Source organism: Caretta caretta, chromosome 27 (genome assembly GCF_965140235.1).
Source record: "Caretta caretta isolate rCarCar2 chromosome 27, rCarCar1.hap1, whole genome shotgun sequence".
Lineage (NCBI taxonomy): Eukaryota > Metazoa > Chordata > Testudines > Cheloniidae > Caretta > Caretta caretta.
This window is the reverse complement of record NC_134232.1, coordinates 9,091,492-9,111,255: the sequence shown is the minus strand read 5'-3', so window position 1 is coordinate 9,111,255 and position 19,764 is coordinate 9,091,492. Positions and strand designations below refer to the sequence as shown.

The 19,764-nt window shown below is 57.0% G+C and overlaps 1 protein-coding gene across 1 annotated transcript in view; it reads right to left on the bottom strand.

Annotated features, from left to right (window-relative positions):
- PPP1R9B (protein phosphatase 1 regulatory subunit 9B) overlaps window positions 1-19,764 on the bottom strand; it is a 50,374-nt gene that overhangs the window by 15,738 nt on the left and 14,872 nt on the right. Inside the window, exons 2-3 of the mRNA XM_048830141.2 lie at window positions 8,962-9,094; window positions 4,684-4,804 (exon numbers count right to left, since the gene is read on the bottom strand). Coding sequence (XP_048686098.1) covers window positions 4,684-4,804; window positions 8,962-9,094 — 254 coding nt within the window. The remainder of the gene's footprint in view (window positions 1-4,683; window positions 4,805-8,961; window positions 9,095-19,764) is intronic.

Below are 19,764 nucleotides of genomic sequence, written 5' to 3'. Positions count from 1 at the left end.
CAACTGTGAAAAAAACGGAATGGGGGTGGGGGGGTCATAGGCGCCTACATAAGAAAAAGTCCCCAAAAACGGGACTGTCCCTTTAAACACGGGACATCTGGTCACCCTACTAAGGGGAGTCACAAACTGTAAAGCCAGCCCCATCCCCCACTTTCCCCCGTCTGCCCCCTCAGGACAGGCCCGCGTCTCCCTCCCTCGGGGAGCGGCGAGGGCAGTTATCCTGGCAGCCAGGGTCCGGGCCCTGCCACGGAGGTATCCCTGGCAGCTCCCGGCTGGCAGACGGAGGGTGGACGCGGTTGTCGGACCTAGGCAACCAAGTCGGGCGCTTGATCCTCCCACTGCTGAGACCGAGAGAGCTGGTGGGGAGAGTGGGATGGAGACCCCGCAGGTCTGTCAGCACTAGCCTGGCCTGGAGAGGGGCGCGGGGGCTTGGGCCATTCTCCCCAGGCAGCGGGAGCTGCTGGCTCCAGAAGGGGGAAGGAGCTGAGCCGGGATCCCTTGTTTAGGCCGGTGATGTCCCCTGGGACTGGGGGTGTCCATGCTATAAACCAATGGTGGCCCCCGGCACGGGCAGTGACATCCCTGATGGGGCCCAGGCATCAGGCAGCACTGGGGAGCTCTCATGTACCCCAATCCCGGCCTGGGATCCCCCAAACCGCAGCCTGGGATGTTCTCTCACCTCAAAGCCCTGGCCGGGTCTGTGCCTGCCCCTGCCCCTGCCCCACAGGTGGATCCGGAACAGGCATAGAGCTGTCACCGCTCCGGGCAGAGAGCTCCTGCCTGGGGCCAGGAGCTCACACTCCTTACCAGCCACTTTGTCCTGTCTGCATCATTAACGCTGCTCGGGGCCCAGATTTCTCCAGCCGCCCCCTGTCTGCACCCTGCTCTGTGCATGCACCCGCCCCCCGTGCACAAACACACCCATAAACACAACAGACACGCCCTCACACAAAAACCCGCACACCCATATGCAAATGCAGACCCACCCATGCACATCTATACTCCCCCTATATGCCCCCCCCAGTACACAAACACATCCATAAACACAACGGAGACGCCCACGTACCTAAAGTACACACCCATGCGCAAATACACACATAACCACAACAGACACGCCCAAACACAAAAAACGCATAACCATACACAAATACCCATGCACATCTATACATCCCCCCATGCACCCACCCCTGTATGCAAACACACCCATAAGCACAGCAGACATGCCCACATACCTAAAGCACACACCCATACATAAATACACACATAAACACAACAGACATGCCGACACACAAAAACCACACACCCATACACAAATGCACACCCTCCCATACCCATGTAGTCAGTCCCCCCATGCAAACACCCCCCCACACACAAGCACACCCACAGAAATACACACCCATTTGCAAACACCTCCACTTACAATCGCACAAATACAGACTCAGCAACCTAAACACACACACATATACAAAAAAATATACTCCAAGGCACACGCTGAGGAGCTGTGGGGAAGGGGGGCACATCGGCCATAGTCCTGCCGCTTTTAAGCACCAGGTCAGAGCCCGACTCAGGTTTGGCCCGGGCCAGGCATGGAATCACAGAATCGTAGGCCTGGAAGGAACCTCGAGAGCTCAGCTAGTCCCATTGCCTGCACTCATGGCAGAATAAGTATTATGTAGACCAGGGGTGGGCAAACTACGGCCCATGGGCCGTATCCGGCCTGCCAGCTGTTTTGAGCCGGCCCTCGAGCTCCCGCTGGGGAGCAGGGTCTGGGGCTTGCCCCACTCTGGAGCTCCAGCAGGGGAGCAGCGTTGGGGGCCATTCCACGCGGCTCCCGACAGCAGTGGCATGGCCCCCTCTGGCGCTCCAATGGGAGCTGCAGGGGCGGTGCCTGCGGACGGGGCATCGTGCAGAGCCACCTGGCCGTGCCTCCGCCTAGGAGCTGGAGAAGGGACGTACTGCTGCTTCTGGGAGCTGCTTGAGGTACCTGCACCCCGGAGCCTGCACCCCTGAGCCTCTCCCCATGCCCCAACCCCAGCCCTGATCCCCTTCACACCCTCCAAACCCCTCAATCCCAGCCCAAAGCACCCTCCTGAACCCCAAACCCTTCATCTCCAGCCCCACCCCAGAGCTTGCACCTCCAGCCAGAGCCTGCACCCCTTCCCGCACCCCAACTCCCTGCCCCAGCTCTGATCCCCCTCCTGCCCTCCGAAGCCCTCGGTCCCAGCCCAGAGCACCCTCCTACACCCCAAACTCCTCATCCCCAGCCCCACCCCAGAGCCCGCACCCCCAACCAGAGCCCTCACCTCCTCCCACACCCCAAACCCGATTTCCTGAGCATTCATGGCCCGGCATACAATTTCTATTCCCAGATGCGGCCCTCAGGCTAAAAGGTTTGCCCACCCCTGATCTAGACCATGACAGAGCCGAGCTGAGTGAGTGGCATGGTGACCTGGCACTTGAAATGGCAGTCCACAGCTCCTGCCTAAAGGGGTACAAATGTATATTAATACAACTCCCCTGACATACATACACAGAAACACGCAACATAACACGTACAGAGAGCCCCACTGGGGGCACTGACGTTTGTGTCTCCATTTTAAACGACGTTTCCCCTTTGCTCTGCAGAACCTTCATTGTGAAACTCGCTGTGATTTCCCAATGCCTGCTGGTGTGTTACACAAAGGGACTGATTCTGTCTCTGGGCTAGATCCTTCGTTGTCCCCGTCCCTCATTCCACCGTGGACCCCAGTGCGAAGCGAGAGCTGGCCTACCTGCAGTCACCCTGGTTCTGCACAAGTTTGGTCAAATTGGTTGTGATTGTGTTTCTGAGTATATGTGTGTGCGGGAGCGAAAGTGGAGGTGTTGGAGCATGAGCGTATCTTTGTGTGTGTGTGTGCGCATGCGGGTGTGTTTGCACTGGGGGTTTGCATGGGTTTCTTAGTGTATTTGTACATGGCTCTATGTGTTTACTTGCAAATGGGGTGAGTGTATATTGTGTGTTTATGTGTTTGTGTGTGTTGTCTACTGGTGTGTGGATGAGTTGCCATCACTTTATAGCTGGCCTATGTTGGTTTAGCTTTACCGATGCAAACTGACCCCGTTATAAGTTCAGTTTAAATCCATGTCAGTGTCCCCACACAAAGTAGCACTGAAAATTTTGCGAGGCAACCAGCCTGAGTGTTAAATGCCAGAGATCAGAACATACCCACTTTGCAGGGGTGTCAGTGGCAACCCAAATTGCCAGGGAACGGAAAATCCAGCCGAGACCCTCCCGCATTTGATTGTTTGGGCTGCACTGAAGCAGGCTGGGAAAAGACTGTCTGATTGCGCTCTCCCTAGAGACCCTTCTGGGAGGGAGTTATGTGAATTGTGAAGCCCTCCAAGTCAGCAACATTGAAATGAATACAGAAATACGTTACAGATGCAAACAACGAACACACAGACACGTTCCCCGCAGCTCACCATGAGCACATGGAGAAGACGGTGTGCAGCACACAGTAACACAGAGACCTACAGACTGCAGTGCGGAGTCTTGCAGGAGTTCTCTTTCTGAAAGCCCCACCGCCTGGAGTCAGGTGTTTGTGTTTGAATCTCATTTTTAACAACAACGTGAATTTCTAGCTCCGCTGGTGGCAGAGAAGAGCTTGAAAATGCTACTCTCGCCCCCTAAAGCCTCGAAACAAGGAGGCTAATAAGAAGCCCAAAATAAGAAGATTTTTTATTTTGTAAAAATCTCATGACTTCAAAGCCAATTTCATGCTTTTTGGAGGCCTGATGGTGATTTTGGAATGCTTGGGGGTTGGCAATTCTGCATCCACAACTACACAACCAGCACTCGGGCTTGTCTACCATGCCAATGGTACACAACTCAGACTGCAGGCAGAAGCAGCCTAGGCACAGAGAATAATTAACGCAACAGGGCATTGTTAGCAACTCATTTGCAACTCACAAGCTCCACACACACACAACCACTGTCACACACACACAGAGTGCTTCATACACAGCAACACAACTAGAACACACAATGCGAAAAGCAGCATGTGTACACACACACTACAAAGCTAAATAAAGAGCAATGCAAAGCCAAGAGATACAACAATAGCCAGCCCACCCCTTCACACACACACACACAAACCACACCAGCAGACTGGTGTGCAATATAGACAAGCTCCCAACCACACTCTTATGATCAGTTACAAAATACACAAAGTACTGTCTGCAGCCAAAATGTCGATAATTCCAAATGGGAGAGCCTGGGACTAGAGTAGCTGGGAGCTCCCCCCACAGCCAGCGCTCCTGCCGGGATCCTTACAGCGCCCCCTACTGGGAGAGGCGGTGACTGGAGTAGTCAGGAGCTCCCCCCATGGCCAGTGCTCCTGCCCTGATCCTTACAGCACCCCCTTCTGGGAGTGAAGGGAACAAACAGACTGATAGTAAAGCATGTGTGTTAGAGGGGGCAAGGGTCCATGTATTCTGGAGCTGAGCATTACAGGAGGATGCTCAGTTTTGGGATTCAGACTCTCATGAGATCTGGATTCAGCTCCTAGACCCGCCGCCAGCCTCTGTGGGTTTGATGCCAGCATCGCTGGGCGAGGCTCCCCGGTCTATGCTAAGTAGGGGGTCTGGCGAGAAGACTCCAGTGTTCCCTTCTGGCCTGAGAGTCTCTGACTTCACCGGGCTTACCTGCCGTCCCGGTGGGCCGCTCCCCCATCGGTCACCGTCTTGACGAAGATGCCGAGCTTCTCAAGGCCCATGTCCGCTCCGGCACCCATCCCGATAATACTGATTCCCAGCCCCTCGGAGTCTGCGAGAGAGAGAGACCCGTTGCCATCACGGGGTCGCGTGGGCTGCCGCTGGGGGACTCCGAGCCGGGCCAGCGCCCTCCCCTCTGTCCAGTCACCCCAAGAACCACGCCTGGTGAACAAGGGCTGGCGAGCACTGGGGCAGCAGGGACGCACCCGCTGCGGGACGGGCAAATGCCAATGGAAGGGGCCTGGCACAGAGGGCTCCTGCGCTTGCCAGGACAGGCCCCGGGGGCAGGAGGAAAGTGAGGAAGTAGCAGGAGAGAAGAACAGTGTTTATTACAACGAGAGGCAAGGACAGATGGCAGCTAAATTATGGGAGGCAGCATGCGTGGGAGGGTGAATGACTGTGTGAGAGAAAGGAAACCAAAGGAACGAGTCAATGTGAAGAAGAGTGCCCAGGACGGGCACTGCCAGATCACACCTGACGGCACATCAAAGCCCCATAGCCTGGCTTCCCTGCAACATCAGAGTTTGGGGCCAGCTAACCTGAGTTCTCACTTCCTGCCATACCGGCTTCGCACCCAGGCCCAGCAGGGCGGGCTGGCCTAACTCATAGGGCTGAGCTGGGAGACCTGAGTTCTATTCCCCCTGCCCCTTGCCAGGTCTCTCGGCCCACCCTTTGTCTCTGTAGATTGTAGGGGTTTGGAGGCAGCGTCCTTCTCTCACTCTGGATGTACAGCGCCCAGCACAGTGGGGCCCTGGTCTCAGCTGGGGCCTCTGGGGTCTACCGTAAGACACGTCACAACATTCGCTTCCGTAGCCCAACGGGATCCAAACACTGGCCCATCCAACCCAGTATCCTGCTTCCATTAGCAACCCACACCTGATGCTTCAGAGCGAGGAGAGACTTCCCGCCCCCTGGGCGTTGCGCCTTGCCGGGCAAACTCCCAACCCCCAGGGGATCGGCTTACGTCCAGAAACACATGGCTCAGTGCCCCTGGTGGCACGGATCTTAGCTAATCGACCAGTGCTGCAAACATTCTCCACCCCTCTGAGCTCCTGCAGCGCAGTGACACAGGTCCCTCCAGCCTGGGATGGCAGCATCTCCTCCAGCCTCCTCCAGCCTCACCAGCTGCTTGGTTCCCCCATGCACCCCTTGCTGTGGACTGATCCCCTAGGAGCCTCACCAGCTTCCTTCCCTTAGTCAAGCCCCCTCAAGCTTGTCTTCCTCCTGGGATCTTTCACACGCGAGTCCCACCCCAACCTCGAACCCTCTTCCCTGTCGATCCCTCCCAGGGCGAGCTCAGCGCTGAGAGGGGGAGGCATCGACACACCACACACGGGGGCTTGGCAACGTGCTGTCTCTCTCCCGTCTAAAGCACGGCAGCATCCTGTTTGCGTTCGTACCAGCTGCTGTCTGATGGGCAGACGCCTTCTCTGAGCTACCCTGGCCCCACCCCGGCCTGCTTCTCAGAGCATCCTGCAGGGGCAGAGAGGAGAGCTTTTCACTAGTGCATTCACTTACACTCAGTGAGTGGGTGTGCACAGTATGTGTGTGAACCGGAGGGGGTATGCATGAAGGGTACGTGTGTGAACTGTGCATGCAGTGGTGTGTATGTATGAGTGAGTGTGCAGGGTATGTGTGTGAACTGTGTGTGTGTAGGGTACATGTGTGAACTGGGGTGTGTGTGTGCACAGTGGTGTGTGTGTATGAGAGAATGTGCAGGGTATGTGTGTGAACTGGAGGGTGTACAGTGAAATGTGTGCATGAGTGGATGTGCACAGTGTGTGTGTGAACTGAGGGGTGTGTGCGTGCAGGGTATGTGTGTGAACTGGGGTGTGTGTGTGTGAACTGGTGTGTGTATGAGTGAGTGTGCAGGGTATGTGTGTGAACTGGGGGGTGTACAGTGAAATGTGTGCATGAGTGGATGTGCACAGTATGTGTGTGAACTGAGGTGAACTGGTGTGTGTGTGAGTGAGTGTGCAGGGTATGTGTGTGAACTGTGTGTGTAGGGTATGTGTGTGAACTGGGGTGTGTGCGTGCAGTGGTGTGTGTGTATGAGTGAGTGTGCAGGGTATGTGTGTGAACTGGAGGGTGTACAGTGAAATGTGTGCATGAGTGGATGTGCACAATATGTGTGTGAACTAGGGTGTGTGTGTGTGTGTGCAGTGGTGTGTGTATATGAGTGAGTGTGCAGGGTATGTGTGTGAACTGGGGGTGTACAGTGAAATGTGTGCATGAGTGGATGTGCACAGTATGTGTGTGAACTGAGGGGTGTGTGTGAACTGGTGTGTATATGAGTGAGTCTGCAGGGTATGTGTGTGAACTGGGGTGTGTGCGTGCTCAGTGGTATGTGTGTATGAGTGAGTGTGCAGGGTATGTGTGTGAACTGGGGGGTGTACAGTGTAATGTGTGCATGAGTGGATGTGCACAGTACGTGTGTGAACTGAGGTATGTGTGTGAACTGGTGTGTGTGTGAGTGAGTGTGCAGGGTATGTGTGTGAACTGGTGTGTGTACGTGCAGTAGTGTTTGTGTATGAGTGAGTGTGCAGGGTATGTGTGTGAACTGGTGTGTGTGTGCACAGTGGTGTGTGTGTATGAGTAAGTGTGCAGGGTATGTGTGTGAACTGGGGGGTGTACAGTGTAATGTGTGCATGAGTGGATGTGCACAGTACGTGTGTGAACTGAGGTATGTGTGTGAACTGGTGTGTGTACGTGCAGTAGTGTTTGTGTATGAGTGAGTGTGCAGGGTATGTGTGTGAACTGTGTATGTGTAGGGTACGTGTGTGAACTGGGGTGTGTGTGTGCACAGTGGTGTGTGTGTATGAGTGAGTGTGCAGGGTATGTGTGTGAACTGGGGGTGTACAGTGAAATGTGTGCATGAGTGGATGTGCACAGTACGTGTGTGAACTGAGGTATGTGTGTGAACTGGTGTGTGTGTGTGCAGTAGTGTTTGTGTATGAGTGAGTGTGCAGGGTATGTGTGTGAACTGGGGGGTGTGAATGCATGCAGGTGTGTGTGGAGGGGAACGTGTGCAGATTGGCGTGCAGCCTGCGTGTACGCACACAGGAGGGTGTATGTATTTGTGTGTACAGATGTTTGTGTATGAATGAGTGTGCAAGGAGGTGTGTATGTTTGACTTCTGTGTGTGTGCACGCAGCCACATGCATGCAAGGGTGAGTGTGAACTGGTGTGCAAGAATGTGTGCGTGTCCACATGTGTGTGAATTAGTGTGCCGGGGTCTGTGTGTGTTTGAGAGAGGAATGAGTGTGCACGAGGCTGGGACAGAGGCTGTGTCTGAGTCACTGAATGCTTTGAGTGCATGAAGGGAACGAGTGTGTGAGATGAACACGTGAGAACTGCGAACGAGTGAGTAGCTTTGTGTGAGTGGGAGGGATGAGGGGGTGTGGATGAGGGGGTGAGTGCAGGGAGGCTGGGTGTGCACATGTGCACGAGGGGATGTGTGCCAGAGTGTGTATGTTGGATGAGTGTGTGAGGTGGTGTGTGCAACTGTGCTGGGGATTAATCAGTGAGTAGGTGGATGGGTGTGTGTGCAAGTGTGTGTATGAGTGTGTGAGTGCAAGGGGGTGTGTGTGTGTGAGTGTACACGTTCAGGGTGGAGTGTGTGTGTGCGAGTGCATGGGGGAGTGTGTGTATGAGTGTGCGAGTGCATGGGGGAGCGTGTGTATGAGTGGGCAAGTGGACGTGGATGAGCATGTGGGGGATGCGTGTGTGAGGGGTGAATGTGCGAGTGTGTGGGGGATGAGCGTGCAAGTGTGGGGGGGTGTGAGTGTAGGGGGATGAGTGTGCGGGTGTACGTGGGATGAGTGTGCACGCGTACGGGAAGCAGAGGCCCGGCTGTGCCCCAGGTCAGATGGAGCAGCGTGAGGCTCACGCCCAGCCCCTTTCAATGCGGCTCTGGCTGCGCAAACAGCCTGTCCCGGGTCAGAAACGGCCCTGAGACTCGCAGGGCCCCCCGGCCGGTGGAAGGGCTCCCCACCTACCCGCTCCCCCCGCCCGGCACTGTGGCTATTTTCTGCACCCACGGGACGCCAGGCAGGTGTGAGAACAGCTGGCTCCAAGCCCCCCTCAACCATTCCCCCCATCCTAGCCCCGAGCCCAGGGTTGGGGTCACTGAGTATCCAGCCCTTAGCCTCCCCAGTGCCAGCAGGGAGAGCCCCCCGCCCAGGCAGTGCCAGCCTCTCCCTTCCTCACCTTTCTCCAGCTCCACCGGGAAGAGGTCTAGCCTCTCCACCCGCTTCTCCAGCTCGTACTCAGCCGAGGCAGCCATGGGGTCCACATCCTCGTTCCGGCGGTCGTAGTCCTCATTGGAGTAGGTGCTGAATACCTGCATGGAGCCGGGGGGTGGGGGTGAGCGTTAGGGGTGCCTCCGGCGAGGGGGGAGCCGGGGAGGAGAAGGCAGGCGAAGGGATGGCTCTCTCTTCCCATACATCCCTACAGCAGCTAAGCCTGTGGCCCCAATCCTGAAGCTGGGGTGTCCCGTGGCCTCAGGGCCTCATAGCCCCACAGAGGTGAAGGGCTCCCCCCAATTACAAGGACCGAAGTGTCAACCTAGCGGGAGGCTGGGCCTTGGGTTTAAGTCATTGGCTGTGGGGTTAGCTCCCGAATCCCTGTGTGGCCTCAGGCTGATCCCCCCATTTCTCAGACGGGGTTCTGTGAGGATAAAGCCCCCATCTCCAACGAGTGTTTATATTACCAGAGCGCCTACGGGGCCCAGCTGAGATCCAGGCCCCGTAGTCTCTGCCGCCAGGAGCTTACAATCTAACGGGACAAGGGCGACAAAGGGTGGGAGGGGGAACGGTACCACTGCGAGATGGCCTGGGTCCTCAAATGAATTCAGGCTCCTAACTCCCATTGACACCCTGGAAATCAAGGCGCCTGGATCCATTGGAGGACCTGGGCTGAAGTGACTTGCCCAAGGGCAGAGCCTGGAATAGAACCCAGGTGTCCTGGTTCCTCCCCATGACGCCGGGGCTCCCAGAATGCGGCGGACTCAAAGCCCCCAGGGCTTAGCTGGATTCACAGCGACCAATCTCCCCGCTGCGAGCTACCTTTCCAATGCTCCGAGGCTCCGGTTACCAAGAACCCGTGTAATCATGAATAAATTACAAGGCATTCTCCTCCCGGAAAGCCACCAGACCCACGTCTGTAATTACAATGGGAATGGGATCACCCGGCGGTACCGGAAATTCTCCTCCTGCTGGGTCCCTGGGGGCACATGGCTGCCCCCCCCCGGGCACCGTGAGCCTGCCAGCCCCATGCCACCCAGGGGCGGGGGCAGTGGTGCGTATGAATGAGCCTGCAGGGCACCTGTGTGCCCGCGGTGTGCGACAGGCTGATTGGCTGTTCAGGGGGCAGCTGGGTGTTTTAGGCAATGCCAGCAGGTGGATCAGGTTGCAATGTGGGGTTGCGCAGAGATGCCGTATCCCCCTCGCCTTTTGCTTGCAGGCCTCGCTTGCACCATGCAAGGGCCCTGGCTCCTTCACCCACAGCAGGGGCCTCGCTTGGCGTCCATCCCAGCGGGCTTTGGGTCCCCCAAGTAGGGGAGCAAACAGCTGAGGGGAGACCAGGGAGGGCCCCTGGATCCCCTCACCCCCTTTAGCACAGACACCCTTGAGCTCCAGCAGCCCACTGGACTGAGCAGGTAGAAATCAAGCCTCCACCCACCTATCCAGGCAAGTCTACCGATGTCAGGGGTTCCAAGCACCTGGTTGGAGGTCAGGGGACACGAGCTGCGTCCCTCCATTAAGGACCGAGGGGCTAAATCCACCCCCAGCACGCCCGCAATCTTTTGTCTCCATGGCACCCGGATCTAGAGGGGAACCATCATATAGGGCAGGTGGGAATCCCGCCTGCAAGTCCCACCCCAGCTTGCCCACATGGGCCCTGATCCCGTTCCGTGGTGAAGCCCTGGAGTAGGGGGTTTGGATGGAACGGCTCCGAAGCAAATGTTTCTTATCTCCTACTCCAGGCTCTGAGTAACTCCCAGCCCCCACCCCCTCCTCTGGCACCACTCGGGACTAACAAGGCCTGAAAGATTTCCATTAGCTGCCTTGGCATTGCCTCTGCCATTCTCCTGCCAGCTTCAAGTCCACCCCCAGATGCCAGCAGCACCCACGGCCGTGCCGGCCCTCGCTGACTCTGGCAACGGTGCCAGCTTGGAAGGCAGAGGCCCTTTTGCAAGCGTCACCTCAGTAAGTGGCCGATGAACTAAAAAAAATATTACTTAACTTACAGTAGCACCTAGAGACCCTGACAGAGACCAGATCCCCACCGCGCTAGGAGCCGTACCCGCACAGAGATCAGATCCCCACCGAGCTAGGAGCCGTACACGCGCAGAGATCAGATCCCCACCGCACTAGGAGCCGTACACACACACAGAGATCAGATCCCCACCACGCTAGGAGCCGTACACGCGCACAGAGATCAGATCCCCACCACGCTAGGAGCCGTACACGCACAGAGATCAGATCCCCACCGCGCTAGGAGACGTACGCGCACAGAGACCAGATCCCCACCGCGTTAGGAGCCGTACGCGCACAGAGATCAGATCCCCACCACGCTAGGAGCCGTACACGCGCACAGAGATCAGATCCCCACCACGCTAGTAGCCGTACACACACACAGAGATCAGATCCCCACCGCGCTAGTAGCCGTACACGCGCACAGAGATCAGATCCCCACCGCGCTAGTAGCCGTACACACACACAGAGATCAGATCCCCACCGCGCTAGGAGCCGTACGCGCACAGAGATCGGATCCCCACCACGCTAGGAGCCGTACACGCACAGAGATCAGATCCCCACCGCGCTAGTAGCCGTACACACACACAGAGATCAGATCCCCACCGCGCTAGTAGCCGTACACACACACAGAGATCAGATCCCCACCACGCTAGGAGCCGTACACGCACAGAGATCAGATCCCCACCGCGCTAGGAGCCGTACGCGCACAGAGATCAGATCCCCACCGCGCTAGGAGACGTACGCGCACAGAGATCAGATCCCCACCGCGCTAGGAGCCGTACGCGCACAGAGATCGGATCCCCACCGCGCTAGGAGCCGTACGCGCACAGAGATCAGATCCCCACCGCGCTAGGAGCCGTACGCGCACAGTGATCAGATCCCCACCGCGTTAGGAGCCGTACGCGCACAGAGATCAGATCCCCACTGTGTTAGGAGCCATACGCGCACAGAGATCGGATCCCCACCGCGCTAGGAGCCGTACGCGCACAGTGATCAGATCCCCACCGCGTTAGGAGCCGTACGCGCACAGAGATCAGATCCCCACCGCGCGAGGAGCCGTACGCGCACAGAGATCAGATCCCACCGCGTTAGGAGCCGTACGCGCACAGAGATCGGATCCCCACCGCGCTAGGAGCCGTACGCGCACAGAGATCGGATCCCCACCGCGCTAGGAGCCGTACGCGCACAGAGATCAGATCCCCACCGCGCTAGGAGACGTACGCGCACAGAGATCGGATCCCCACCGCGTTAGGAGCCGTACGCGCACAGAGATCGGATCCCCACCGCGCTAGGAGACGTACGCGCACAGAGATCAGATCCCCACCGCGCTAGGAGCCGTACGCTCACAGGGATCGGATCCCCACCGTGCTAGGAGCCGTACGCGCACAGAGATCAGATCCCCACCGTGCTAGGAGACGTACCCGCACAGAGATCAGATCCCCACCGCGCTAGGAGACGTACGCGCACAGAGATCAGATCCCCACCGCGCTAGGAGCCGTACGCGCACAGAGATCGGATCCCCACCGCGCTAGGAGACGTACCCGCACAAAGATCAGATCCCCACCGCGCTAGGAGCCGTACGCGCACAGAGATCAGATCCCCACCGCGCTAGGAGCCTTACGCGCACAGAGATCGGATCCCCACCGCGCTAGGAGACGTACCCGCACAGAGATCAGATCCCCACCGCGCTAGGAGCCGTACGCGCACAGAGATCAGATCCCCACCGCGTTAGGAGCCGTACGCACACAGAGATCAGATCCCCACCGTGCTAGGAGCCGTACGCGCACAGAGACCAGATCCCCACCGAGTGGCTAACCCAGGTTGCCGTGTCTACACTGCTCTTTTAACTCAAGTTAGTGAACCCGAGTTCTGAACCCAACTTGGCTTTGCAGTGCAGTATCCTCCGAGTAAAAGGCTGCCCAGGAGGATTGCTGACACTCTAAATGGACAGGACAGAGGGGAAGCGATTTCTTCAAAGCGGCTGACCTGGTCAGCGATCGAGGTGGGACTAGAACCCAGCGCTAGGCTAGGACCCTGCCAGGTGTCACACCCCGATTCCCTTGGGTGAGGCCGTCTCTGTCCATGTGTCTCCTGATGCAGCCTGGCTGGGTGGGGGCTGGAAATTTCAGGAAAACCTGGAAGATTCCGGCAGAGCTTTCCTGACAAGTGTCCTCCACACTCATGGTGCCAAAGGTACCTAGAACTTTGTCCATGCCAGCCTGAGCTAAAAGGCTCCTAAGGGACACCCAGCATAGGGTACCCATGCCAGGGCTCTCTCTGAGATTAGGGTGCCAGGGAGCACCCACCCAATGGGTCAGTTTCAAGGGGCTATCCCTGGATTACTACAAACCCCAGCATGTTTGGCTTGGGGTCTTGCCCCCCCCCAGAAAGCTGACTGGCTGTCAGCCAGGGCACCCAGAGGAGGTCCGTGCCCAGGAATCTGCGTGGATGGGCGGCGTGGGAGCAGGCAGGAGCCGTGGAGGAGCCAAGCTGGAACGGAGTCAAGCGGAAAATGCTGATAGGGCAGAATCGCCAAGGGCGGGAGGAAGGGATGGAGGAAATAGAAATGGGACCCTCTCTTGAAGTTAGATCGGGGGGGTCTTGGAGATGTCAGGTTATGAAGTGGATCCCTCATCCTGGAGGGGACCTCACGCAGCCTGAGCGGAGCTAGAAGAATGGCGGGGGACCCACCGAGAACGCATGTCATCCGCAGGCTTTGCAGGTGACATGCGTGCTGGGGAGGCTCAGATGGTGGCAGGCGGACGGCCGTGCTGCCAGATTAATTAGCACCGTCCCGGGCTTCCGGGGGAAAAGTTTTCACGCTTCGTTTCTCCTGCGACAGCCTGCAGGGCTCGATTACAGGCTGGAGTGAGCGTGAGAGACGAGAGGGGTGGGGAGAGCATGACGCCCACCACTGCGATACCCAGCGCGCCTGGGATCTGCAGGCTGCTGGAGGGGCCGGGGGAGCCGGGAGCCGCACAGGGCCGACGGGGCAGGGGAAAGCTGTGATGCATGGGGATAGACAGAGAGATGTGTACACTTGGGATTAGATAGCTAGACAGCTAAAAAGCTGAGGCAGGCAGATCCACAGCCTGGTATTCACTCATCTAGAAAGCTCTCTTTCCAATCCCAACGCATGGCCTCTTCTCCTGCCATGGGGATTTCCTGCTCTCAGCCTGGTACCCGGCAGCTTCCTCTTCCCCCATAGCCGACCGGACATGGCCGTGGCAGGGCACCTCCGGCAGGAGGACAACCCTGTCCCCCAGAGGTTCTGCTCCTCTCTGGAGAGAAGCAGGCCTGGCCATTCCCCATGGAGGAGGACATTTTAACCTTATAATTAAAAGCCAGGAAGTAGGTCAGGGGGTCCTTGGCAGGGAGTCGGAGGGTTTTTCAGAAGCTGCAGGTTCGTACCCAGCCCGGCTCACTAGTGACTAGAAGTCGTGACCATCTGGAGGCTGATATGACACCAGTTAGCGTCGGAGCCTAGTCCTGAGTGGGGGAGGAGTCTGCAGCTCCAGGAAGAGGGAGCGCTGGGGAACGGCGCCATGCGGGTTTTAAGGATGCAGGGTCAGACGCTGCTGTTACGTCTCACGGGTCAGCGGAGCCCAGCCCATAACCAGCCCCAGACAAGCAGCATATGCAGCCAGGTCCAAAGTCAATAGGAGACTTTCTGGTACCAGCAAGGAATCAACAACTTCCGCAGCTGTCTCCTGCCCACAAACTGACCCCCTCCCCGTGCCCCAGTTAGCGAATGAACCAGAGCGACACGACACAGGCCCTGACCCGTGTCCTAGGGCAGCCGTGGGGCTAAACTCTTACTCTCCCAAGTAACCCAGACAGAGCAGAACCTCAGACGCCCTGATGATTGCAGGAGGCCTGCCACCAGCCAAGGCCCCCGCTCCCGCGATGGGAAGATCCCTGTGCACTGCAGACCCTCCCTGTCCTGAGGATGTGAGAATCCAAGCGAGCTGTACAGCAGCCCAGCCCACACACAAGCTGCCAAGCGCTCCCAGCTAGGGAGTTAATGGCTCTCTGAGTGCTCCTGGCGCAGCACACACAGGGGAGTCGTGCCTGGCAGCCATCTGAGGAAAGCACACGCATTCAGGCCAGGATTTCCCCGTGCCTGTGTCCAGCAGGGAGAGCAGACCAGGGTCAGAAAAGCAGACATTTCTACTAGGCTGTCTATCCCCTGGGAAGAACCGGAACTGGATCTTTGTGCCCGCCCGGAATGGACTCTGGGTGCAGCCCCTCCCCCCGAAGAAGAGCTCTAGGAACGCAGTCTATCTCGGACATGAATCTTCATCGGTGGGCCTGTGCACATGTGTGTGACCGCATGTGCACGTACCTAAATGTGTGTGTGTGCATAGAATCAGAGACATGTCGGACTGGAAGGGACCTCCAGAGGCCATCTAGTCCAGCCCTATCCACTGAGGCAGGGCTAAGTATTAACTAGCCCATCCCTCACAGGGGTTTGTCTGACTTGCTCTTAAAAACCCCCAATGATGGAGATTCCACAACCTCCCGAGGCAATTTATTCCAGTGCTTAACTACCCCGACAGGAAGTTTTTCCTAATGTCGAACCTAAATCTCCCTTGCTGCAATTTAAGCCCTTTGCCTCTTGTCCTACCCTCAGTGGTTGAGCAGAACAATTGATCAATCTCCTCTTTATAACAATCTTTTGCGTACTTGAAAATCACTGTCACGTCCCCCCCTCAGTCTTCTCTTTTCCAGGGCACACAATTTGCTTTCTAGTAAGTCGTATTTTCTAGGCCTTGAACCATATGTGTTGCTCTCCTCTGGACTTTCTCCAGTTTGTCCCCCTTTCCCGAAGTGGGGCGCCCAGACCTGGATACAACGACCCCAGCTGAGGCCTTATCGGTGCTGAGTAGAATGGAAGAATTACTGCTCGTGTCTCGCTTACGACGCTCCTGCTAATACATCCCAGGATGGTGTTTGCTTTTTTGGAAACGGTATTACACTATTGACTCACATTTCATTTGTGGTCCACTATAACCCCTAATCCTTTCCTGCAGTGCTCCTTCCTAGGCAGTCACTTCCCATTTGGTATCTGTGCCACTGATCATTCCTGCAGGACTTTGCATTTCTCCTTATTGAATTGCATCCTGTTTATTTCAGACCATTTCTCCAGTTTGTCCAGCTCATTTTGATTTCTAATCCTGTCCTCCAAAGCGCTTGCATCCCCTCCCAGCTTGGTATCGTCCGCAAACTTTATGTATGTGCTCTCTATGCCAGGATTCAAATCATTTATGAAGCTATTGAACACAACCAGACTCAGGACAGACCCCTGCGGGACCCCCCGCTCGATACACCCCTCCAGCTTGACTGTGAACCAATGATAACTACTCTCCCAGCCAGTACGATTTTCCAACCAGTTGTGCATGCACCTTATAGTAGGTTCAGCTAGGCTATATTCCCCTAGTTTGCTTCTGAGATGGTCATGTGAGACAGTCTCAAACGATATTGTGTGTGTGTGCAAGCGTGTGTGTATTTGTGCACGTCTGGGTGGGTGTACACACAGATGAGCAGGCACAAGTATGCGTACACTTGTGCACACAGAATCATAAAAAGAAAAGGAGGACTTGTGGCACCTTAGAGACTAACCCATTTATTTGAGCATAAGCTTTTGTGGGCTACAGCTCACTTCATCGGACAGAATATCAGGATTGGAAGGGACCTCTGTCACGGAGTCCCTGGGCGATGCTCTGGAACTGCTCCCCATGAAGCCAGTCAGGACTCTGGGGCAGTCGCCTTTCTGTGAGCAGCCTGTCTTCAGGACACACAGCTCACACAGCTTCCACCTTCCTGGGTCTGACCTCGGAGCATTCAGCATCCTCTGCCCCTCCGTGTGCTTCCCCCAGCGAGTCCGCTCAGGCGGTGCTCCTGGGGAAGCCAGAGGGTCCTGCCCCCCAACTCCGCAGTCAGACGTGACTCTCAGCCAGCCAGTAAAACAGAAGGTTTATTAGACGACAGGAACATGGTCTAAAACAGAGCTTGCAGGTGCAGAGAACGGGACCCCTCAGCTGGGTCCATTCTGGGGGGCAGTGAGCCAGACAACCACGTCTGCACTTCACTCCATGTCCCAGCCAGCCCCTCCTCCTCTGGGCTTTGTTCCTTTCCCGGGCCAGGTGGTCACCTGATTCCTTTGTTCTCCAACCCTTCAGCTCTCACCTTGCAGGGGGGAAGGGCCCAGGCCATCAGTTGCCAGGAAACAGGGTGTTGGCCATTCTCTGTGTCCAGACTCCTGCACACACCTGCCCTCTAGGGCTCTGCAATGATCATACACCCTTACTCCACCCCCTAGATACTTAAGAACTGCCATGGGGAAACTGAGGCACCCCCACACTATTCAGAGGAAACATTAAGAACAGTCCCACTTCGTCACATCTCTCCCCCCTTCGAGATCGAACTGAGCGGGGTCTCTTTAGCCGGTGACCTGGGGAAGTTCGAAGCCACCAACGTTCCCATGGATGCCCCAGCATCTCTCCCATTCCTTGGTAGGAGTTACACCAGGCCCTTCCATTTTCACACCCTCCCTTAGGTCAGGGGTGGTCGATAGCACTCGCAGGCCGCATGTGGGAAGGTTTATGCAGCCCATGCCCTTTGGCCACCCCAAGAATGTCTCCCCATTGACCATCACCTTCTGCTCCCACTGGAGGTCCAGGGGGCCTGGCCCCAGGAAACTCCACACAGACATATAGGTTGGGGTCAGGAGTGGGAGCCTGTCCACATCCCCAACCATCTGGCTGACGGAGTCTATGGCCTTGGGACCCAGCAAGGGAGCTAGACACCGGGGCTTTTCCGCAGGGTCCCCTTGGTTCAAATCACCAGCCTGCTCAAAGGCAGTGAGGTGGGCATCCACACCCCCCCCCCTCCTTAACCAGGGCAGCAATTTAGTCTCGAGGTTCCCTGCGGAACTGGCACCCCGGGGTCTATCCCCACTCACCCCGGGGAGGTCCCCTAGGCCTCTCCGCTCCCCCACCGCCAGTTCATGCTGCTGCTGCTTCTGCAGCTCTTTCTCGGGCTCTCGCTGTCTCCCACGGTCCTCTTGCTCTCTCAGACTCAGCTCCAATCCCGTCCGTCTCGATCCCCCGATGGGGAACCCGATCGTGAAGACCCTCGTCTGGTCGGGGACAGGAGTCTTGGCGATGCCTGGCTCCCGCTCCAGCTGCTCCCAGATCCTGCTATAGCCCCAGTTGGGGTCAGGAATCTGTTCCTTAGAGCGGTCATCCTCCTCCAGCTGCACGATTAACTCTGCTTTGGTGAACTTTCCAACGCTCAACCCTCTCTTTTTGCACAGGGTGACAATGTCCTTCTTAAGGAGACGGTGACAGGCCGTCACTCCGCTCCTCCCAAGTTGTTGTGGACTCACAGGCCTGTGTGTTCTCAGCTCCCCACGGTTTCCAGGGAGAACCCCTAGTGTGCCAGCCCTTCTCGAGGTCACCACCTCTTTGCCAGGGTCGAGCTGCAGACTCCTCCGCCCCTTGGACTGCTCGCTGCAATCCCCAGGGGAACCCTGTTACTGCACAGTCCTTCTCGCTGGTCACACACTCCCAGGGGTTAACCGCCCCCCGAAACCGCTCCTCTCTGAGCCTTCAGCAGGCCTGGTCCTCGGCAATCCCCCTTCGTGTTACTGCTCCCCAGTCACTTACTGCAGGAAGCGCCATCCACGGGGTGCAGTACATCCCACCGCTGCCACCAGTTGTCACGGAGTCCCTGGGCGATGCTCTGGAACTGCTCCCCATGAAGCCAGTCAGGACTCTGGGGCAGTCGCCTTTCTGTGAGCAGCCTGTCTTCAGGACACACAGCTCACACAGCTTCCACCTTCCTGGGTCTGACCTCGGAGCATTCAGCATCCTCTGCCCCTCCGTGTGCTTCCCCCAGCGAGTCCGCTCAGGCGGGGCTCCTGGGGAAGCCAGAGGGTCCTGCCCCCCAACTCCGCAGTCAGACGTGACTCTCAGCCAGCCAGTAAAACAGAAGGTTTATTAGACGACAGGAACATGGTCTAAAACAGAGCTTGCAGGTGCAGAGAACGGGACCCCTCAGCTGGGTCCATTCTGGGGGGCAGTGAGCCAGACAACCACGTCTGCACTTCACTCCATGTCCCAGCCAGCCCCTCCTCCTCTGGGCTTTGTTCCTTTCCCGGGCCAGGTGGTCACCTGATTCCTTTGTTCTCCAACCCTTCAGCTCTCACCTTGCAGGGGGGAAGGGCCCAGGCCATCAGTTGCCAGGAAACAGGGTGTTGGCCATTCTCTGTGTCCAGACTCCTGCACACACCTGCCCTCTAGGGCTCTGCAATGATCATACACCCTTACTCCACCCCCTAGATACTTAAGAACTGCCATGGGGAAACTGAGGCACCCCCACACTATTCAGAGGAAACATTAAGAACAGTCCCACTTCGTCACAACCTCAGGAGGTCATCTAGGCCAACCCCCCTTGCTCAAAGCAGGACCAATCCCCAGTTTTTGCCCCAGATCCCTAAATGGCCCCCTCAAGGATTGAACTCACAACCCTGGGTTTAGCAGGCCAATGCTCAAACCACTGAGCTATCCCTCCCCCCATATAGAAACGTGTAGGCACATGCATGAGCATGTACGCTCATGTGCACAAACACACGCTCATGCCTGTACACACGTGTTTGTGTGTGCCTGGGCACACGCGCACACGTGTCTGCTGGTACCTAGTGCAACATCCAGGCGGCGAGCCCAGCTCCCTGCTGCCTGTGGTTAAA